The sequence below is a fragment of the Salmo salar genome, chromosome 18, assembly GCF_965601325.2.
Source record: "Salmo salar chromosome 18, fSalSal1, whole genome shotgun sequence".
NCBI lineage: Eukaryota > Metazoa > Chordata > Actinopteri > Salmoniformes > Salmonidae > Salmo > Salmo salar.
In genome coordinates, this window is record NC_138308.1 from 49,208,873 (window position 1) to 49,232,982 (window position 24,110).

General features: G+C 45.0%; 2 protein-coding genes across 2 annotated transcripts in view; both read right to left on the reverse strand.

The window, feature by feature from the left end:
* Positions 1 to 673: 673 nt before the first annotated feature.
* pstk (phosphoseryl-tRNA kinase) lies at positions 674 to 6,595 on the reverse strand. Its single transcript, XM_014155402.3, is given in 7 exon segments — positions 674 to 1,564; positions 2,281 to 2,374; positions 3,475 to 3,550; positions 3,669 to 3,870; positions 5,525 to 5,807; positions 6,100 to 6,303; positions 6,305 to 6,595. Coding segments are annotated over 7 exon segments (1,131 nt in total). The 5' UTR covers positions 6,332 to 6,595; the 3' UTR covers positions 674 to 1,319.
* Positions 6,596 to 10,492: 3,897 nt separating this feature from the next.
* LOC106577433 (disintegrin and metalloproteinase domain-containing protein 9) overlaps positions 10,493 to 24,110 on the reverse strand; it is a 37,057-nt gene continuing 23,439 nt past the window's right edge. Inside the window, exons 16-22 of the mRNA XM_045701183.1 lie at positions 18,123 to 18,303; positions 17,803 to 17,892; positions 17,419 to 17,524; positions 15,132 to 15,273; positions 11,905 to 11,995; positions 11,061 to 11,101; positions 10,493 to 10,936 (exon numbers count right to left, since the gene is read on the reverse strand). Of these exons, the coding sequence (XP_045557139.1) occupies positions 10,834 to 10,936; positions 11,061 to 11,101; positions 11,905 to 11,995; positions 15,132 to 15,273; positions 17,419 to 17,524; positions 17,803 to 17,892; positions 18,123 to 18,303 (754 nt within the window). The 3' untranslated portion in view covers positions 10,493 to 10,833. The remainder of the gene's footprint in view (positions 10,937 to 11,060; positions 11,102 to 11,904; positions 11,996 to 15,131; positions 15,274 to 17,418; positions 17,525 to 17,802; positions 17,893 to 18,122; positions 18,304 to 24,110) is intronic.

The window sequence follows — 24,110 nt, forward strand, 5'->3', positions numbered from 1 at the left end:
AGTTTGTTCTGGACTTGGGGACTGTGAAGAGACCTCTGGTGGCATGTCTTGTGGGGTATGCATGGGTGTCTGAGCTGTGTACCAGTAGTTTAAACAGACAGCTCAGTGCATTCAACATGTCAATACCTCTCACAAATACAAGTAGTGATGAAGTCAATCTCTCCTCTACATTGAGCTGGGAGAGATTGACATGCATATTATTAATGTTAGCTTTCCGAGTACATCCAAGGGCCAGCCGTGCTGCCCTGTTCTGAGCCAAATGTAATTTCTCAAGTCCCTCTTTGTGGCACCTGACCACACGTCCAGGTGCGACAAAACTAGGGCCTGTAGGACCTGCCTTGTTGATAGTGTTGTTAAGATAGTGTTGTTAAGAAGGTAGAAACTAGGGCCTTAAGGACCTGCCTTGTTGATAGTGTTGTTAAGAAGGTAGAAACTAGGGCCTGTAGGACCTGCCTTGTTGATAGTGTTGTTAAGGTAGAAACTAGGGCCTGTAGGACCTGCCTTGTTGATAGTGTTGTTAAGAACACAGTTAAAAAGGCAAAAATAAAAAATTAACAAACAGATCATTAATAATTCTCAGATTGTGTTTGCATTTTTACAATTTTGTTTTCAGTGGATGTAGTTTTTTTCCCCCCAGGTGCTATTCATCAACTTCTATGAGAAATATAATCCATTAAATAATCAAATATTCAAAATATTTATTCATTATTTTATAGTCCTACTTAAAATCTCTGTCATCAATTTTTTTTCCCTCCTCTCACGATTATTGTATTTGTTGTTACTGTATTTAACATGTTTTGTGTGTCCCAAATTTTACTTTCCACCCTGTTAGTTTGGCGTAATACTCCTTTAAAAAAAACAACAACAAAAAAACACTCCTTCCCATAATGACATCACAATCAGGAAGTGTCAATAACAGTGCAAAGCAACATTATGTATCAACAACTCGGTTTGATCTACATTTTAACGTTTCATGATGTTAGTCAGTATGGTCTCACTCTTAAAAATGTCCACACTGTTAGGCTAAATTAGATGAACATTTGATCATTTCAAATTGTGTTTGACAGAACAGTAAAAATAATGTTCTTCAAGTGTTCACCATTATAGCTAGCTGGATCTTGATAAGCCACAGTGCTACCTACGGCTTAAGTTAGCCTCCACATTTCCACCCTGTTAGGTTCCAGCTTGTTAGGTTCCACCCTGTATATGCACCTAACAGGGTGGACATTTTGTCAGAAAAATATAGAAAATGAATTACTAAATGTCAATATTTATTACTATTTACATAGAATCAATGAAAGTTACATAATGGCTATCATCTATCCCTCATTTTCTGTGTCATGTATTATGTCATAAGGGGGAAGGTCTCTTTCAATGATTTCCTGTTTCTCTTTGTTGAAGACGTCCACGGCTCTGTTCACAACCCGCTCCACGTCGACGCTCTCTCCCTGGGTTAAGGGAAGGCTGTGGAGAACTTGTTTCCGCAGGTCCTGGAGAAATCTGATTTTGGATTCATTGAAGTGGGCTGCCAGAGACCTCATCCTCTCTGGGGGAAGATGATGTTCTGAACATAGAGGATGAAGAGTTGTGATATACTGGTGAGTATATAAAGAAGTAAGGGAGGTAGTGAGTCCAGAAACTTTCTACTTAGAAACCGACAATATAAACACAATCATTAATTCTCTCTGTGAAACATGCCTTGCCCCTATTAACTCTTGATTATGTTAAAAAGGTAGACTCAGCCAGATGACGTTGCAACAAGATTTTGAGACGAGCGCGACGCAAGACTTTGCTCCCATGCTCTCACACAGTCAAGAGTATCTGACATGTGTTTACGAGTGAGCTTCACGCTGCTACGACGTGGTTGGTACTCGTTCCAAAACAGAGAACTTTAGTCGTCTCGTGCTTCAACACCTCTTAGTTGTTGTGGAAATGGACCGGATGTTGTGTTTATTTCGTGCGAGCAACGTCATCTCACTGAGTCTACCTTTAAGGGAGTGTAAACACCCAAATGTCCATGTGCTGTTCACCTGCCCTTTGTTCGCCGTTCGTTCGGCACGGCGGGTTTTAGGGATCGACTGCCAGTGGGCGTGTGGCTGACAACATTTTCCGCTTGCAAATTACGTCTGGCGTTCTGTTCAGAGTCGCTAAGTACTCTCAGCCGGAAAACACTATCAGTGTGTGTGTGTGTGTGTGTGTGTGTGTGTGTGTGTGTGTGTGTGTGTGTGTGTGTGTGTGTGTGTGTGTGCTTTAAGGATCACAGTAAGGATGAATACTAACCTCTGGCCCCCTGCATGGCCTGTGAGACCAGGCGTCTGCAGGCCTGGTCAGCCTGGTGGACCACACTGGACACACATCTCTGACGATCAGCCTCCTACAGAATATAGGATACACCACAGCTCTGAGGGTCAGCCTCCTACAGAATACACCACAGCTCTGAGGGTCAGCCTCCTTCAGAATACACCACAGCTCTGAGGGTTAGCCTCCTTCAGAATACACCACAGCTCTGACAGTCAGCCTCCTACAGAATATAGGATACACCACAGCTCTGAGGGTCAGCCTCCTACAGAATATAGAATACACCACAGCTCTGAGGGTCAGCCTCCTTCAGAATATAGGATACACCACAGCTCTGAGGGTCAGCCTCCTTCAGAATATAGGATACACCACAGCTCTGAGGGTCAGCCTCCTACAGAATATAGGATACACCACAGCTCTGAGGGTCAGCCTCCTACAGAATATAGAATACACCACAGCTCTGAGGGTCAGCCTCCTACAGAATATAGGATACACCACAGCTCTGAGGGTCAGTCTCCTACAGAATAGAGACACCACAGCTCTGACCGTCAGCCTCCTACAGAATATAGGATACACCACAGCTCTGAGGGTCAGCCTCCTACAGAATATAGGAGACACCACAGCTCTGACCGTCAGCCTCCTACAGAATATAGAATACACCACAGCTCTGACGATCGGCCTCCTACAGAATACAGCAGAGGTCACGTTAACATGGTCAAAATGCTCATCACCATACTGTAAGCTGCTCTGCCTCCTACAGAATATAGGAGGGTTTTCATCAGCTATGAAAAGCCAACTGACATTTACTCCTGAGGTGCTGACCTGTTGCACCCTCGACAACTACTGTGATTATTATTATTTGACCCTGCTGGTCATCTATGAACGTTTTAACATCTTGGTCATGTTCTGTTATAATCTCCACCCGGCACAGCCAGAAGAGGACTGGCCACCCCTCATAGCCTGGTTCCTCTCTAGGTTTCTTCCTAGGTTCCTGCCTTTCTAGGGAGTTTTTCCTAGCCACCGTGCTTCTACACCTGCATTGCTTGCTGTTTGGGGTTTTAGGCTGGGTTTCTGTACAGCACTTTGAGATATCAGCTGATGTAAGAAGGGCTTTATAAATAAATTTGATTGATTTCACAGAAGTGGCAGTGGGTTCCATGAACTAACAGAACATACCTTTTGCTCAGTGTTGTCCAGGACTGGACTCAATGGGTTCTCCAACGCAGTAGAGATCACCTTCACCAACCTTTGGCTGAAGGAGACGGTGAAACACAAGGTTAATATGCATAAATAGTAACACTTGATTACGTTAACATCACATTTCCTGTCTGATTGATTGTGTAAGGAGACTCTTCCCTGGACTCACTCACATGTATTCTACGGTGAAGTGGTCTTTGCTGTCCAGAGTGACACTGTTCTGCTCCCATGTGTTTCTCTGAGGGTTTGGAGGCTCCATGCGCTTGGCCATCTCTACTATAACGTTGCTGGGTAAGGGCTGGGGCCTCAGCTGGTTTCTCCTGACACACAACTCCACGGGACAGTGGATGTACACCTGACAGAATCCCACAGAGTCTGTTACAAAAGACAAAAATGTCAATGTAGGCAAATAATATCTATGATTTAATAACTCATAAAAAATGACCACATAACGTTAACTGGTTAGGAGGAGATACGGGGCAATTCCACGGGTAATGGAATTACACTGAGATTCCGATTTAACACTATGCCAGTTCTGGACTTACTAGATTTACACATCTAGTTTTTCTGGATCTATGTCAAGTAATGCAAGTGGAAGAAATGGCACAGCAGCCATTTTGGGAGGGGGTGTTGATGACCACACACCATAGCAGTCTCTGTATGCTAAACAAACAAAAAAACATTGATTTCAAAGTTTAACAAACCATACATACAATTCTATGCACAACGACTACTTGTTTGAACAATTTACATAGTAAATAAACAAATAAAAACATTTACTGGAAAAACTGTGCAGATGCAATAGTTTGGTAACAGAATTATGGTCAAATCTACCTCAGTTTCATTCTGTTAACAAACTTTATCTGCACAGTTGTTCCTGTAAATGTGTGTTTGTTTTCTGTGGACATATTTAAAAGTAGTCCTTGGGTAAAGAGGTGTATGGTTTGTTTAGCTTTGAAATCATTGGTTTTGTTTGGTACACGTTTTAAAACTCCAATAATGTAACTTTTTGGGCCGACCAGACCAAATGCACATAGAAATGTGACTTATAGATCTGTCATTCTCATTGAAAAACAAGTCTAAGGAAGCAGTAGATCTGTGTAATTTGTGTAATTTCTATGCTTCCCGTTCTTAAGTTTTGTTTTTGCATCTTGTACTTTCAGTTTTGTACACCAGCTTCAAACAGCTTAAAATACAATATTATCAAGACATTTCACAGCGTTTCAGATGGTGCAATAACTCTACAACAGCGTTTCTGATTCAGTCATTTACAGTTAGTGAGTAATTTAGTGAGATATGCATCTTGCAAGTGTGTAGATCTTTGTTTTGGTCGCACCAACAACAACTAGTTCCCGTAAAGATGCTGGAAAAGCCTAAATGTGCGGCAGCCTCCTCACTCGGTACAAAACAAGGACTTAATATCTTTCTGAGTTTCCGCTGGTTTTTGTAGAAACACCTGGAACTGGAAACAGACATTTCTAAGATGTTTTTTTTTCTTCACAAAATTCGAGAACGAAGGAAGTATTTAGTTGAAAACTCTTTGGCAGCCGGTTGCATGGGGCTTTCTTGGGCTCCCGAGTGGCGCAGCTGCCTATGGCACTGCAAGAGGCATCACTACAGTCCCTGGTTCGATTCCAGGCTGCATCAATCAAATGTATTTATAAAGCCCTTTTTTACATCAGCTGATGTCTCAAAGTGCTGTACAGAAACCCAGCCTAAAACCCCTAAAGAGCAAGCAATGCAGGTGTAGAAGCACACCCGGTCGTGATCAGGAGTCCAATAGGGCGGGACACCATTGGCCCAGCGTCGTCCGGGTTTAGCCAGGGAAGGCCTGTCATTTTAAACCGTTTAAATTTGTTCATAACTGACTTGCCTAGTTATATAAAGGTTCGACTTGTTTTATTGTAATGCCCAGTAATGGCCACCAAAAATCTTTGGTTTTATCGCATTGCACGCAAGATAATCTGTAGCTAGGAATTGCCCATAAAAAATGGCAGTTTAACCAAAGTTTCTCATCAATTTAACATACGTTTCCTGGCCAGTTGGTACACCTCATATCTCATGCTTGGATAGTAGAAGTTGTCGTCCAGCAGAATGACGAGCGGCGGAGGTGGTCGAGCTAAAGGTGACGGGTAAACCTGAGAAGAGCCCACCGACGTCCCGCAGACCTGAGCGGCGTGAAGGAGACGACTCCAGGCATCACTGTTGATCTGGTAGATGCTCGGTGGTAACTGTCCCAGCTCTGGAGGACTCTGTAGGAACTGTTCAACACACTGTAGCACCGCTTGTCTGTGCAACTTCCATTTAGTTTGCTGAAAGACATGGGGGTTTGGCAGGCACAGTGACATGAGGAATAAATTCAGACAAAACCTCTGTTGGCTATTTCAAATAGTATATCAATTAAACCTATGACGCATTTATATGGAAACTAACTCCATTTTTGATTCCTCTGGTAAAATGTTGTCTAATTGCAGTAGATTTACAGGCAGTGTAATGCAATAATGCAGATTTTGATTGAATTCCAGCACAAAAACATCCCAGTTGAGCATTAACGGTTCTCAGTAGTCTACATTGATATAAACAGGACTCAGACTTGTAAAGTACCGTCTGCGATCGCGGTATATCCTCTTCATCCTCGACTTCTTCCACATTGAAAGCTTCACCGGGAATCAGGTCGTCATAAGAAATGACGACGGACCTCCATCCTCGTTGTGCGGTGTGAGAGGTGACCGCCTGTGCAAGCGTTGACTTCCCTGCTGCAGGTAGACCGCAGAGAACACACAAACATATCCGGGTGCACATCGCAAATTACAACACGATCTTCATTTAGATCCATCGACGGAACGATGTGTCACCTTTGCAACATTATGAAACTATTTGTTGTTGTTGAGGAAAGTCCTCTTCCAGACCCATAACAGGTCCACTTGTTAATCCAGTACTTCGATGGTGTTTTTGTTTGGGTAAATGTACTAGTTTATGGAACAGTGCTGCCTCCTATGGTGCTGGAGGTTCTACCAAACCAATGGCATGTTCAGAGGAATACAAAACACAGTACAGAGACAAGGCTAAAACTGATTCTCCAACACAAATCCCCGATCATAGTTGTAGGCGATGTCATGTCGAGGTTGGCTAGATAAACACATGCGTATACACACGTCTAAGGGTCCTCTCGTGTCGAACTGCGCATGTGCCAGCCGCTTCAAAGGCACTCCGACAAATCAAATCAAATGTTAAAGGTCACATTCACATATTTAGCAGATGTTATTGTGGGTGTAGCGAAATGCTTGTGTTTCTAGCTCCAACAGTGCAGTGTATCTAACAATTCACTACAAGACACACATCTAATGGTAAAATGTATGTAATTAAGAAATATATGAAGACAAGCAATGTTGGAGTGGTACTGACTAAAAAACAGTAGAATAGAATACAGTATATACATATGAAATGAGTAAAGCAGTATGTAAACATTATTAAAGTGACTAGTGTTCCATTATTAAAGTGACCAGTGTTCCATTATTAAAGTGACCCGTGATTCCATGTCTATGTATATGGGGCAGCAGCCTCTAATGTGCACGGTTGAGTAACCGGGTGGTAGCCGGCTAGTGATGGCTATTTAACAGTCTGATGGCCTTCAGATAGATGTTTTTCAGTCTCTCTGTCCCAGCTGCACCTGTACTGACCTCGCCTTCTGGATGATAGCGGGCTGAATGGGTAGTGGCTCGGCTGGTTGATGTCCTTGATTATCTTTTTGGACTTCCTGTGACATCGGGTGCTGTAGGTGTCCTGGAGAACAGGCAGTGTTCCCCCGGTGATGCGTTGGATAGACCGCACCACTCTCTGGAGAGCCCTGCGGTTGCAGACAGCGCAGTTGCCATACCAGGCGGTGATACAGCCCGACAGGATGCTCTCAATTATGCATCTGCAAAAGTTTGTGAGGGTTTTAGGGGCCGAGCTGAATGTCTCCAGCATCCTGTTGCACCTTCTTTACCCCACTGTCTGTGTGGACCATTTCATATTGTCAGTGATGTGTACACCAAGGAACTTGAAGTTTTTAAAGATTCTCCACTGTGGTCCCCTAGATGTGGACAGGAGTGTGCTCTCTCTGTTGGTTTTGACGAAAATGAAGACGTGTCAGTTTGTCACTTTCGCGACGTGGGAGTTAAAACATGTTCAACTACTTAAAGACATCGGCTCGAAACTAGGTTTTACCTTTTTTATATTTCAAGAAAAATTAATAACTAAAGAATAATTTTTCACTTCCTTCTCATTGACTCTAATATTCAGGCGAGCAGAACCTCGCGACTTCCTTAGTCAGAATCAGGGGGGGGGGGGGGGGGGGGAGAAGTAAGGTGGTAAGGTATCCCGGCAAAATAAAGTGAGGGTATGCCAAACCGGTAAAACATGAGCCCATCACAATAATTAAAACTAAATGTTAAGAACATTGTAGCCTATTACAATTTTTTTTAACCATTACCACATGTAAGAGGCATGTGGTGGGTGGTATATATTATGCTCCAAAATGCCATGTGTTTCGATAAGAACACTGACATTTTCCAAGGCAGAGATGAGTGGCAGATACCGAGATGCACGAGGACAGCAGTGGACGCATAAATTCTGGCCTAATGACAATAGCCAGCCAAAATGTCATTACCCCTTTTTGTTGCTGTTGTGTAACCGATGTCTCTTTCCGTTCACCACTGTTTAGAGGCTTGAAATGTGTTTGTGAGGGAATGAACGTGAGTGGGTAGTCTAGTAGAGAATGTTTGACAATCAGATGAAAACATGACTGGTTGTGTTTATGCCACAATAAAAAGGTAATACATTAAGTTAAATGACAAATCTTTATCGCCAGGCCCACAGAGATCCTATTGAATTAATAGGATCTCTGGGTTCTATATGAAATTCTATGATTCGGCCCATAAAACATGCTGGTGCAAGTGTTAACATATAGAATGCCCGGTACCTGGAATAAATTAATTATACTTTGACCCCTGGTTAGAATACCACATAAGTATTCAGACCCTTTACTCAGTACTTTGTTGAAGCACCTTTGGCAACGATTACAGCCTCGAGTCTTCTTGGGTATGACGCTATAAGCTTGGCACATCTGTATTTTGGGGAGTTTCTCCCATCCTTCTCTGTAGATCCTCTGAAGCTCTGTCAGGTTGGATGGGGAACGTCACTGCACATCTATTTTCAGGTCTATCCAGAGATGTTCGGTCGGGTTCAAGTCCGGGCTCTGACTGGGCCACTCAAGAATATTCAGAAACTTGTCCCGACGCCACTCATGCGTTTTCTTGGCTGTGTTCTTAGGGTTGTTGTCCTGTTGGAAGGTGAACCTTCGCCACAGTCTGAGGTTCTGAGCACTCTGGAGCAGGTTTTCATCAAAGATCTCTGTACTTTGCTCAGTTAATCTCTCAATCCTAACTAGTCACCCAGTCCCTGCCGCTGAAAAACATCCCCACAGCATGATGCTGCCACCACTATGCTTCACCATAGGGATGGTGCCAAGTTTCCACCAGACATGATGCTTGGCCTTCAGGCCAAAGAGTTTAACCTTGGTTTCATCAGACTAGAGAATCTTGTTTCTCATGGTCTGAGAGTCTTTAGATTTCTTTTGGCAAACTCCAAGCAGGCTGTCACGTGCCTTTATACTGAGGAGTGGCTTCCGTCTGGCCTGGTGGAGTGCTGCAGAGCTGGGAGAACCTTCCAGAAGGACAACCATCTCCACAGAGGAACTCTGGAGCTCTGTCAGAGTGACCATCAGGTTCTTGGTCACCTCCCTGACCAAGGCCCTTCTCCCCTGAATGCTCAGTTTGGCCGGGCGGTCAGCTCTTGGAAGAGTCTTGGTGGTTCCAAACTTCTTCCATTTAAGAATGATGGAGGCCACTGTGTTCTTGGGGACCTTCAATCCTACAGAAATTGTTGGGTTCCCATCCCTATATCTGTGCCTTGACACAATCCTGTCTCGGAGGTCTACTGACAATTCCTTCTGAGATGCACTGTCAACTGTGGGATCTTATATAGAGAGGTGTGTGCCTTTCCAAATCATGTACAATCAATTGAATTTACCACAGGTGGACTTCAATCAAGTTGTAGAAACATCTCAAAGATGATCAATGGAAACAGGATGCACCTGAACTCAATGAGTCTCATAGCAAATTGTCTGAATACTTATTTTTTTTCTTAGAAATGTGCAAAAACTTCTAAACCTGTTTTCACTTTGTCATTATGGGGTATTGTGTGTAGATTGATTATTAATGTATTATTTTTTTTAGAATAAGACTAACGTAAAAGTAATGTGGAGAAAGTCATGGGGTCTAAATACTTTCCAAATGCACTATATATATATATATATATATATATATATATATATATATAGCCATGTCACCATCTACTCCCTGTATATAGCCATGTCACCATCTACTCCCTGTATATAGCCATGTCACCATCTACTCCCTGTATATAGCCATGTCACCATCTACTCCCTGTATATAGCCATGTCACCATCTACTCCCTGTATATAGCCATGTCACCATCTGCTCCCTGTATATAGCCATGTCACCATCTGCTCCCTGTATATAGCCATGTTACTATCTGCTCCCTGTATATAGCCATGTTACTATCTACTCCCTGTATATAGCCATGTTACTATCTACTCCCTGTATATAGCCATGTTACTATCTACTCGTCAGTGTTATTCACTGTATTTATTCCTCGTGTCACTATTTAAAAAAACAAAAAAAAGTTCTTTAACTCTGCGTTGTTGGAAAATAACCTGTAGGTAAGCATTTCCACTGTAAGTCTACACCTGTTGTCTACAAAGTATGTGAGAAATAATTGGATTTGACTTTTCAAACCCTGGCATGGTCTGTTTCACAAGCGTTACCAGAAATCTGGTGATGTTGAGCCTCTGGGTTTAGAAACTCGGATAATATTCTACTGTACCTCGGAATAATACACAGGCCTAATAATACACAGGAAAATAACGGCGAGAAATGTTATATTCAATATTTATTATGAGTAACATTTAAATATAAAAAAAACCTCTTGTAAACAGCTCATAAAATAAATTGAGCCTTTCTGGAACTTAACAATATCAACAATATGTATATTTTTATTACAAAATGTGTTACCTTCATTTCCGTAGTATAATGTAAAAAGCAATATCTTAAAAAGTCCCTGTCACCAAATCATGTTCCTGCAATAAAATGTTTTTAAAAAGTTTGTGGATATCTCAATTTAACATACAATGTGAGTAAAAATCCAAAATATGCAATTTACAATAACGAGTAATGGAAGAGCCCCATTATGTTCAAAGGGGTGTTTGTGTCAGGGTCAATGCTTGGGAGGGATGGGTTTGGGAACACCTGGTCCTTGCTGGGGGAGAGGCGGCTGGGTGGGCGGAGGCTGGTTCCAATTGTTGTTGTTTTCTCCATACCTAAGTGACATATTAAAACAAAATCAACATTAAAAATAAAACATACAACTAAGGCATATGTAATATGACACTTTTACCCCCCCCAAATGAAAGTCAAAATATGCTATGATAAAGCATTAATAACCTGGGTCCTGAGGTAGAGGATGGTGGATATGTAGACATTGGCTGGAAACAGATGGAGAGCAGAATTACTAAAACATGTAAAATGATTAATAAGTCACTTACTGGAAAAGGGCCTAGATCGGTTTGTGTTGTTTAGCCCACTCTAAGATCCCTCCTAATGTGTTCTGTATGGAGGACTGGTCTAAGATCCCTCCTAATGTGTTCTGTATGGAGGACTGGTCTAAGATCCCTCCTAATGTGTTCTGTATGGAGGACTGGTCTAAGATCCCTCCTAATGTGTTCTGTATGGAGGACTGGTCTAAGATCCCTCCTAATGTGTTCTGTATGGAGGACTGGTCTAAGATCCCTCCTAATGTGTTCTGTATGGAGGACTGGTCTAAGATCCCTCCCAATGTGTTCTGTATGGAGGACTGGTCTAAGATCCCTCCCAATGTGTTCTGTATGGAGGACTGGTCTGAGATCCCTCCTAATGTGTTCTGTATGGAGGACTGGTCTAAGATCCCTCCCAAAGTGTTCTCAAACTCAAAATATTTTATAGAAAGGCTCAGTGCTGTTATCCTCACAAGGTCAGGTACTGAAAGGTATTGAAAACAGGGGTGTCAATAATTTTGACCCATACCTTTGAGAATGATGTATTAAATAATATAATTTCATTTTTTTTTTAATAGATCAGTATTTGAATTATTTATTTTGTGGTCATTTTTGCTCATCTTCATCAAGGGTGTCAATATCAGATCCCACTGTACATGCAGTGGAACTATTTACCCGAGGGGGTGGGGCCTGTGTTGCCGGGAGAACAGTTTACCCGAGGGGGTGGGGCCTGTGTTGCCGGGAGAACAGTTTACCTGAGGGGGTGGGGCCTGTGTTGCTGGGGTAGGTGGAGTTGGTTGTTTCGGGACATTGCCATTCGCTTGGCCAGTCGCTGTGTTCCCTGACCTGCGTACATTATAAATCATCATGTGAAATGCAACAGCTGTGACCGGGTGAAAGTCACCCAGTTTTACATACTATATGCTTTTAAATCTCATACAATTTCTATGTTACACAACCTGTTAAACTAATCAAGTGCCACCATCTAGGTTTGTAAAGTTTTGTGATGAGATGAACCCAATTTACAGAGACAAGAATCTTTATTGACATTTTGTTGGGTTACTCATAAGCTAGGCGTCCATAAGCTACAGTTGAAGTCGGAAGTTTACATACACTTAGGTTGGAGTCATTAAAACTCGTTTTTCAACCACTCCACACATTTCTTGTCAACAAACTATAGTTTTGGCAAGTCGGTTAGGACATCTACTTTGTGCATGACACAAGTAATTTTTCCAACAATTTTACAGACAGATTATTTCACTTATTCACTGTATCATAGACATATCAGTGTGGATGACAGATCACCAGCTCAAGCTAAACCTCGGCAAGACGGATCTGCTCTTCCTCCCGGGGAAGGACTGCCCGTTCCATGATCTCACCATCACGGTTGACAACTCCCTTGTGTCCTCCTCCCAGAGTGCTAAGAACCTTGGCGTGATCCTGGACAACACCCTGTCATTCTCCACTAACATCAAGGCGGTGACCCGATCCTGTAGGTTCATGCTCTACAACATTCGCAGAGTACGACCCTGCCTCACACAGGAGGCGGCGCAGGTCCTAATCCAGGCACTTGTCATCTCCCGTCTGGATTACTGCAACTCGCTGTTGGCTGGGCTCCCTGCCTGTGCCATTAAACCCCTACAACTCATCCAGAACGCCGCAGCCCGTCTGGTGTTCAACCTTCCCAAGTTCTCTCACGTCACCCCGCTCCTCCGCTTTCTCCACTGGCTTCCAGTTGAAGCTCGCATCCGCTACAAGACCATGGTGATTGCCTACGGAGCTGTGAAGGGAACGGCACCTCCATACCTTCAGGCTCTGATCAGGCCCTACACCCAAACAAGGGCACTGCGTTCATCCACCTCTGGCCTGCTGGCCCCCCTACCTCTGAGGAAGCACAGTTCCCGCTCAGCCCAGTCAAAACTGTTCACTGCTCTGGCACCCCAATGGTGGAACAAGCTCCCTCACGACGCCAGGACAGCGGAGTCAGTCACCACCTTCCGGAGACACCTGAAACCCCACCTCTTTAAGGAATACCTAGGATAGGATAAAGTAATCCTTCTAACCCCCCCCCCCCCCTTAAAATATTTAGATGCACTATTGTAAAGTGGTTGTTCCACTGGATATCATAAGGTGAATGCACCAATTTGTAAGTCGCTCTGGATAAGAGCGTCTGCTAAATGACTTAAATGTAAATGTATCACAATTCCAGTGGGTCAGAAGTTTACATACACTAAGTTGACTGTCTTTAAACAGCTTGGAAAATTCCAGAAAATGATGTCATGGCTTTAGAAGCTTCTGATGGGCTAATTGACATAATTTGATTCAATTGGAGGTGTACCTCGATGTATTTCAAGGCCTACCTTCAAACTCAGTGCCTCTTTGCTTGACATCATGGGAAAATCAAAAGAAAATCAGTCAAGACCTCAGAAAGAAAAGTGTAGACCTCCACAAGTCTGGTTCATCCTTGGGAGCAATTTCCAAACGCCTGAAGGTACCATGTTCATCTGTACAAACAATAGTAAGCAAGTATAAACACCATGGGACCACACAGCCGTCATAACGCTCAGGAAGGAGACGCGTTGTGTCTCTAGAGATGAATGTACTTCGGTGCGAAAAGTGCAAATCAATCCCAGAACAACAGCAAAGGACCTTGTGAATATGCTGGAGGAAACAGGTACAAAAGTATCTATATCCACAGTAAAACGAGTCCTATATCGACATAACCTGAAAGGCCGCTCAGCAAGGAAGATGCCACTGCTCCAAAACCGCCATAAAAAAGCCAGACTACAGTTTGCAACTGCACATGGGGACAAAGATTGTACATTTTGGAGAAATGTCCTCTGGTCTGATGAAACGAAAATAGAACTGTTTGGCCATAATGACCATCGTTATGTTTGGAGGAAAAAGGGGGAGCCTTGCAAACCGAAGAACACCATCCCAACCGTGAAGCACGGGGGTGGCAGCATCATGTTGTGGGGGTGCTTTGCTGCAGGAGGGACTGGTGCACTTCACAAAATAGATGGCATCATGAGGCAGGAAAATGATGTGGATATATTGAAGCAACATCTCAAGACATCAGCCAGGAAGTTAACGTGTGGACACAAATGGGTCTTCCAAATGGACAATGACCCCAGGTATACTTCCAAAGTTGTGGCAAAATGGCTTAAGGACAACAAAGTCAAGGTATTGGAGTGGCCATCACAAAGCCCTGACCTCAAACCTATAGAACATTTGTCGGCAGAACTGAAAAGCGTGTGCGAGCAAGGAGGCCGACAAACCTGACTCAGTTACACCAGCTCAGTCAGGAGGAATGGGCCAAAATTCACCCAACTTATTGTGGGAAGCTTGTGGAAGGCTACCCAAAACATTTGACCCAAGTTGAACAAATTAAAGGCAATGCTACCAAATACTAATTGAGTGAATGTAAACTTCTTTCATCACATTCCCCACTGGGAATGTGATGAAAGAAACAAAAGCTGAAATACATCGTTCTCTCTACTATTATTCTGACATGTCACATTCTTAAAATAAAGTGGTGATCCTGACTGACCTAAAACAGGGAATTTTTACTAGGATTAAATGTCAGGAATTGTGAAAAATTGAGTTTAAATGTATTTGGCTAAAGTGTATGTAAACTTCCAACTTCAACTAAGTGTCCATAGCTAGGTGTCCATCCAATTAGCGATAGATTTTCAGAGGAATACTCTAGAATCCGCATTACGAAAATATGCACATTTTTCCACCAAATATACTTTTTTTTGCTGATAAAAATCAGTGCGTGATGACAGTGCATACAAAATGTACTTCTTCGCTAAAGTATTCAAGTACCGAATAAAAATGTCAAGTTCAATATATATGTTTCCACATCCTGTTTCCATCACAGCTGTCATGATTTTATTTATTTATTTTTTAAATTGGTTATGACTATACTCGCATATAAACCATGGCGATAGACATTGTTTATATCCATGACTGGGTTTACCTCGAGCGTCTGGAGCGTGGTCCTTTGAGGCATCTTTCCAGGGTATCCCTTCTAAACACATAGAGCAGCACTAACACCAGCAGGACCAGGATGGGAACCACCAGCAGGAAGAAGATCAGCAGGCCGTCCCTCAGGGAATAATCTGGGAGCAGCAGAGGGAGAGTTATTAGTGAAGGTCAGCAGGCCGTCCCTCATGGAATGAACAGTACCCATCTATAATGACAGGCAGGCAGGTAGAGAGAGGAAAGGTGTGCAGTGAACATTACCTATCTATAATGACAGGCAGGCAGGTAGAGAGAGGAAAGGTGTGCAGTGAACATTACCTATCTATAATGACAGGCAGGTAGAGAGAGGAAAGGTGTGCAGTGAACATTACCCATCTATAATGACAGGCAGGTAGAGAGGGGAAAGGTGTGCAGTGAACATTACCCATCTATAATGACAGGCAGGTAGAGAGGGGAAAGGTGTGCAGTGAACAGTACATATCTATAAGGACAGGCAGGTAGGTAGAGAGAGGAAAGGTGTGCAGTACCTATCTATAAGGACAGGCAGGTAGAGAGAGGAAAGGTGTGCAGTGAACAGTACCTATCTATAATGACAGGCAGGTAGAGAGAGGAAAGGTGTGCAGTGAACAGTACCTATCTATAAGGACAGGCAGGCAGGTAGAGAGAGGAAAGGTGTGCAGTGAACAGTACCTATCTATAATGACAGGCAGGCAGGTAGAGAGAGGAAAGGTGTGCAGTGAACAGTACCTATCTATAAGGACAGGCAGGCAGGTAGAGAGAGGAAAGGTGTGCAGTGAACATTACCTATCTATAAGGACAGGCAGGCAGGTAGAGAGAGGAAAGGTGTGCAGTGAACATTACCTATCTATAATGACAGGCAGGCAGGTAGAGAGAGGAAAGGTGTGCAGTGAACATTACCTATCTATAATGACAGGCAGGCAGGTAGAGAGAGGAAAGGTGTGCAGTGAACATTACCTATCTATAATGACAGGCAGGCAGGTAGAGAGAGGAAAGGTGTGCAGTGAACATTACCTATCTATAATGACAGGCAGGCAGGTAGAGAGAGGAAAGGTGTGCAGTGAACATTACCCATCTATAATGACAGGCAGGTAGAGAGGGGAAAGGTGTGCAGTGAACATTACCCATCTATAATGACAGGCAGGTAGAGAGGGGAAAGGTGTGCAGTGAACATTACCCATCTATAATGACAGGCAGGTAGAGAGGGGAAAGGTGTGCAGTGAACAGTACATATCTATAAGGACAGGCAGGTAGAGAGAGGAAAGGTGTGCAGTGAACATTACCTATCTATAATGACAGGCAGGCAGGTAGAGAGAGGAAAGGTGTGCAGTGAACAGTACCTATCTATAAGGACAGGCAGGCAGGTAGAGAGAGGAAAGGTGTGCAGTGAACAGTACCTATCTATAAGGACAGGCAGGCAGGTAGAGAGAGGAAAGGTGTGCAGTGAACAGTACCTATCTATAATGACAGGCAGGCAGGTAGAGAGAGGAAAGGTGTGCAGTGAACATTACCTATCTATAATGACAGGCAGGTAGAGAGAGGAAAGGTGTGCAGTGAACATTACCTATCTATAATGACAGGCAGGTAGAGAGAGGAAAGGTGTGCAGTGAACAGTACCTATCTATAAGGACAGCCAGGCAGGTAGAGAGAGGAAAGGTGTGCAGTGAACATTACCTATCTATAAGGACAGGCAGGCAGGTAGAGAGAGGAAAGGTGTGCAGTGAACATTACCTATCTATAATGACAGGCAGGTAGAGAGAGGAAAGGTGTGCAGTGAACAGTACCTATCTATAATGACAGGCAGGCAGGTAGAGAGAGGAAAGGTGTGCAGTGAACATTACCTATCTATAATGACAGGCAGGTAGAGAGGAAAGGTGTGCAGTGAACATTACCTATCTATAATGACAGGCAGGTAGAGGGAGGAAAGGTGTGCAGTGAACATTACCTATCTATAATGACAAGCAGGCAGGTAGAGAGAGGAAAGGTGTGCAGTGAACAGTACCTATCTATAATGACAGGCAGGTAGAGAGAGGAAAGGTGTGCAGTGAACATTACCTATCTATAATGACAGGCAGGTAGAGAGAGGAAAGGTGTGCAGTGAACATTACCTATCTATAATGACAGGCAGGTAGAGGGAGGAAAGGTGTGCAGTGAACATTACCTATCTATAATGACAGGCAGGTAGAGAGAGGAAAGGTGTGCAGTGAACAGTACCTGTCTATAAGGACAGGCAGGCAGGTAGAGAGAGGAAAGGTGTGCAGTACCTATCTGAGCAGGCCCGCTGTCCACACTGCCCCCTCTCCCTGACTTGGCACAGTCAGGAGGTCCCCAGCCGTCATTACAGTGGCAGTGGCCCAGGTTGTTACACACCTGGGGGACATATACCAATCAATTAACCAATCAACCAACCAATGCAATAGACACAGGCCTCTCTCCAGAAGAGACCATCAGATAGCCTGTAATACGTGATGTTATCAACCCCTTCTAGAGGACGAGACCTCTCCCCAGAAGAGACCATCAGATAGCCTGTAATACGTGATGTTATCAACCCCTTCTAGAGGACGAGACCTCTCCCCAGTAGAGACCATCAGATAGCCTGTAACACGTGATGTTATCAACCCCTTCTAGAGGACGAGACCTTCTCTTACCCCCCGGCTGTTACATGTGTTGTTGGCATCACAGTGGAGGTTCACAGACAGTAGAGCTGAGGCATTCACACACTGGAAGTCAAGACAGGCCTGGAAGAAAAGACATGAGTACTGGATATTATCTCTGGATTCAAACAAACCTCCCATAGCAATGTCTACAAAGCATTATTGTTCTCCTACTGGGTCAACACACACACACCACCCGCCCTGTCAACACACACACCACCCGCCCTGTGGAAGAAGTGACATCATCTTAGAAAGACAGAAAGAGACAAAGACGAAGACACACCGAAACCAAAATGATCATCCATAAGCCTCACCATCCCCTTGGCACAGGGGCTGCCCTGGTTGACATAGGCAGGGTCCAGAACATCGGTGCCGAGGTTAAAGTCTGCGTTGACACATGAAGAACCGTCAATGATCTGGTTACTGACGGAGCCTCCAGGAGGGGGGTTGTTGGTGTCTACGTTAGTGCACTGTACCTTCCCACACATGGCATTACTGCAGGGACACAGTGGAGACAGGGAAGGCATCAGTAGTAACTCTACATTACTGCAGGGACACAGTGGAGACAGGGAAGGCGTCAGTAGTAACTCTACATTACTGCGGGGACACAGTGGAGACAGAAGGCATCAGTAGTAACTCTACATTACTGCAGGGACACAGTGGAGACAGGGAAGGCATCAGTAGTAACTCTACATTACATTACTGCAGGGACACAGTGGAGACAGAAGGCATCAGTAGTAACTCTACATTACTGCAGGGACACAGTGGAGACAGGGAAGGCATCAGTAGTAACTCTACATTACATTACTGCAGGGACACAGTGGAGACAGGGAAGGCGTCAGTAGTAACTCTACATTACATTACTGCAGGGACACAGTGGAGACAGGGAAGGCGTCAGTAGTAACTCTACATTACTGCAGGGACACAGTGGAGACAGGGAAGGCATCAGTAGTAACTCTACATTACTGCAGGGACACAGTGGAGACAGGGAAGGCATCAGTAGTAACTCTACATTACTGCAGGGACACAGTGGAGACAGGGAAGGCATCAGTAGTAACTCTACATTACTGCAGGGACACAGTGGAGACAGAAGGCATCAGTAGTAACTCTACATTACTGCGGGGACACAGTGGAGACAGAAGGCATCAGTAGTAACTCTACATTACATTACTGCAGGGACACAGTGGAGACAGGGAAGGCGTCAGTAGTAACTCTACATTACTGCAGGGACACAGTGGAGACAGGGAAGGCGTCAGTAGTAACTCTACATTACATTACTGCAGGGACACAGTGGAGACAGAAGGCATCAGTAGTAACTCTACATTACTGCAGGGACACAGTGGAGACAGAAGGCATCAGTAGTAACTACATTACTGCGGGGACACAGTGGAGACAGGGAAGGCATCAGTAGTAACTCTACATTACTGCGGGGACACAGTGGAGACAGAAGGCGTCAGTAGTAACTCTACATTACTGCAGGGACACAGTGGAGACAGGGAAGGCATCAGTAGTAACTCTACATTACTGCAGGGACACAGTGGAGACAGGGAAAGCATCAGTAGTAACTCTACATTACTGCGGGGACACAGTGGAGACAGGGAAGGCGTCAGTAGTTACTCTACATTACTGCAGGGACACAGTGGAGACAGGGAAGGCGTCAGTAGTAACTCTACATTACTGCGGGGACACAGTGGAGACAGGGAAGGCATCAGTAGTAACTCTACATTACATTACTGCAGGGACACAGTGGAGACAGGGAAGGCGTCAGTAGTAACTCTACATTACTGCAGGGACACAGTGGAGACAGGGAAGGCATCAGTAGTAACTCTACATTACTGCAGGGACACAGTGGAGACAGGGAAGGCATCAGTAGTAACTCTACATTACATTACTGCAGGGACACAGTGGAGACAGGGAAGGCATCAGTAGTAACTCTACATTACATTACTGCAGGGACACAGTGGAGACAGGGAAGGCATCAGTAGTAACTCTACATTACTGCGGGGTCACAGTGGAGACAGGGAAGGCATCAGTAGTAACTCTACATTACATTACTGCAGGGACACAGTGGAGACAGGGAAGGCATCAGTAGTAACTCTACATTACTGCAGGGACACAGTGGAGACAGGGAAGGCATCAGTAGTAACTCTACATTACTGCAGGGACACAGTGGAGACAGGGAAGGCATCAGTAGTAACTCTACATTACTGCAGGGACACAGTGGAGACAGGGAAGGCGTCAGTAGTAACTCTACATTACTGCAGGGACACAGTGGAGACAGGGAAGGCATCAGTAGTAACTCTACATTACATTACTGCGGGGTCACAGTGGAGACAGGGAAGGCATCAGTAGTAACTCTACATTACTGCGGGGTCACAGTGGAGACAGGGAAGGCATCAGTAGTAACTCTACAATACATTACTTCAGGGACACAGTGGAGACAGGGAAGGCGTCAGTAGTAACTCTACATTACTGCAGGGACACAGTGGAGACAGGGAAGGCGTCAGTAGTAACTCTACATTACTGCAGGGACACAGTGGAGACAGGGAAGGCATCAGTAGTAACTCTACATTACTGCGGGGTCACAGTGGAGACAGGGAAGGCATCAGTAGTAACTCTACATTACTGCAGGGACACAGTGGAGACAGGGAAGGCGTCAGTAGTAACTCTACATTACTGCGGGGTCACAGTGGAGACAGGGAAGGCATCAGTAGTAACTCTACATTACTGCGGGGTCACAGTGGAGACAGGGAAGGCATCAGTAGTAACTCTACATTACATTACTTCAGGGACACAGTGGAGACAGGGAAGGCGTCAGTAGTAACTCTACATTACTGCAGGGACACAGTGGAGACAGGGAAGGCATCAGTAGTAACTCTACATTACATTACTGCAGGGACACAGTGGAGACAGGGAAGGCATCAGTAGTAACTCTACATTACTGCAGGGACACAGTGGAGACAGGGAAGGCATCAGTAGTAACTCTACATTACTGCGGGGTCACAGTGGAGACAGGGAAGGCATCAGTAGTAACTCTACATTACTGCAGGGACACAGTGGAGACAGGGAAGGCATCAGTAGTAACTCTACATTACATTACTGCAGGGACACAGTGGAGACAGGGAAGGCATCCGTAGTAACTCTACATTACATTACTGCAGGGACACAGTGGAGACAGGGAAGGCGTCAGTCGTAACTACATTACATTACTGCAGGGACACAGTGGAGACGGAAGGCATCAGTAGTAACTCTACATTACTGCAGGAACACAGTGGAGACAGGGAAGGCATCAGTAGTAACTCTACATTACTGCAGGGACACAGTGGAGACAGGGAAGGCATCAGTAGTAACTCTACATTACTGCAGGAACACAGTGGAGACAGGGAAGGCATCAGTAGTAACTCTACATTACTGCAGGGACACAGTGGAGACGGAAGGCATCAGTAGTAACTCTACATTACTGCAGGAACACAGTGGAGACAGGGAAGGCATCAGTAGTAACTCTACATTACTGCAGGGACACAGTGGAGACAGGGAAGGCATCAGTAGTAACTCTACATTACTGCAGGGTCACAGTGGAGACAGGGAAGGCATCAGTAGTAACTCTACATTACTGCAGGGACACAGTGGAGACAGGGAAGGCGTCAGTAGTAACTCTACATTACTGCAGGGACACAGTGGAGACAGGGAAGGGATCAGTAGTAACTCTACATTACTGCGGGGACACAGTGGAGACAGGGAAGGCGTCAGTAGTAACTCTACATTACTGCGGGGACACAGTGGAGACAGGGAAGGCATCAGTAGTAACTCTACATTACTGCGGGGACACAGTGGAGACAGGGAAGGCGTCAGTAGTAACTCTACATTACTGCAGGGACACAGTGGAGACAGGGAAGGCATCAGTAGTAACTCTACATTACATTACTGCAGGGACACAGTGGAGACAGGGAAGGCGTCAGTAGTAACTCTACATTACATTACTGCAGGGACACAGTGGAGACAGGGAAGGCATCAGTAGTAACTCTACATTACTGCGGGGACACAGTGGAGACAGGGAAGGCGTCAGTAGTAACTCTACATTACTGCAGGGACACAGTGGAGACAGGGAAGGCATCAGTAGTAACTCTACATTACTGCGGGGACACAGTGGAGACAGGGAAGGCGTCAGTAGTAACTCTACATTACTGCGGGGACACAGTGGAGACAGGGAAGGCGTCAGTAGTAACTCTACATTACATTACTGCAGGGACACAGTGGAGACAGGGAAGGCATCAGTAGTAACTCTACATTACTGCAGGGACACAGTGGAGACAGGGAAGGCATCAGTAGTAACTCTACATTACTGCAGGGACACAGTGGAGACAGGGAAGGCATCAGTAGTAACTCTACATTACTGCGGGGACACAGTGGAGACAGGGAAGGCGTCAGTAGTAACTCTACATTACTGCGGGGACACAGTGGAGACAGGGAAGGCATCAGTAGTAACTCTACATTACTGCAGGGACACAGTGGAGACAGGGAAGGCATCAGTAGTAACTCTACATTACTGCGGGGACACAGTGGAGACAGAAGGCATCAGTAGTAACTCTACATTACATTACTGCGGGGACACAGTGGAGACAGAAGGCATCAGTAGTAACTCTACATTACATTACTGCGGGGACACAGTGGAGACAGGGAAGGCGTCAGTAGTAACTCTACATTACTGCAGGGACACAGTGGAGACAGGGAAGGCGTCAGTAGTAACTCTACATTACTGCAGGGACACAGTGGAGACAGGGAAGGCGTCAGTAGTAACTCTACATTACATTACTGCGGGGACACAGTGGAGACAGAAGGCATCAGTAGTAACTCTACATTACTGCGGGGACACAGTGGAGACAGGGAAGGCGTCAGTAGTAACTCTACATTACTGCGGGGACACAGTGGAGACAGGGAAGGCGTCAGTAGTTACTCTACATTACATTACTGCAGGGACACAGTGGAGACAGAAGGCATCAGTAGTAACTCTACATTACATTACTGCAGGGACACAGTGGAGACAGGGAAGGCATCAGTAGTAACTCTACATTACTGCAGGGACACAGTGGAGACAGGGAAGGCGTCAGTAGTAACTCTACATTACATTACTGCAGGGACACAGTGGAGACAGAAGGCATCAGTAGTAACTCTACATTACATTACTGCAGGGACACAGTGGAGACAGGGAAGGCGTCAGTAGTAACTCTACATTACTGCGGGGACACAGTGGAGACAGAAGGCGTCAGTAGTAACTCTACATTACTGCGGGGACACAGTGGAGACAGAAGGCATCAGTAGTAACTCTACATTACATTACTGCGGGGACACAGTGGAGACAGGGAAGGCGTCAGTAGTAACTCTACATTACATTACTGCGGGGACACAGTGGAGACAGGGAAGGCGTCAGTAGTAACTCTACATTACTGCAGGGACACAGTGGAGACAGGGAAGGCGTCAGTAGTAACTCTACATTACATTACTGCAGGGACACAGTGGAGACAGGGAAGGCATCAGTAGTAACTCTACATTACTGCGGGGACACAGTGGAGACAGGGAAGGCATCAGTAGTAACTCTACATTACTGCAGGGACACAGTGGAGACAGGGAAGGCGTCAGTAGTAACTCTACATTACTGCAGGGACACAGTGGAGACAGGGAAGGCGTCAGTAGTAACTCTACATTACTGCGGGGTCACAGTGGAGACAGGGAAGGCGTCAGTAGTAACTCTACATTACTGCAGGGACACAGTGGAGACAGGGAAGGCGTCAGTAGTAACTCTACATTACATTACTGCGGGGACACAGTGGAGACAGAAGGCATCAGTAGTTACTCTACATTACTGCGGGGACACAGTGGAGACAGGGAAGGCGTCAGTAGTAACTCTACATTACTGCAGGGACACAGTGGAGACAGGGAAGGCATCAGTAGTAACTCTACATTACTGCAGGGACACAGTGGAGACAGGGAAGGCATCAGTAGTAACTCTACATTACATTACTGCAGGGAAACAGTGGAGACAGGGAAGGCGTCAGTAGTAACTCTACATTACTGCAGGGACACAGTGGAGACAGGGAAGGCGTCAGTAGTAACTCTACATTACATTACTGCGGGGACACAGTGGAGACAGAAGGCATCAGTAGTAACTCTACATTACATTACTGCAGGGACACAGTGGAGACAGGGAAGGCATCAGTAGTAACTCTACATTACTGCAGGGACACAGTGGAGACAGGGAAGGCATCAGTAGTAACTCTACATTACTGCAGGGACACAGTGGAGAC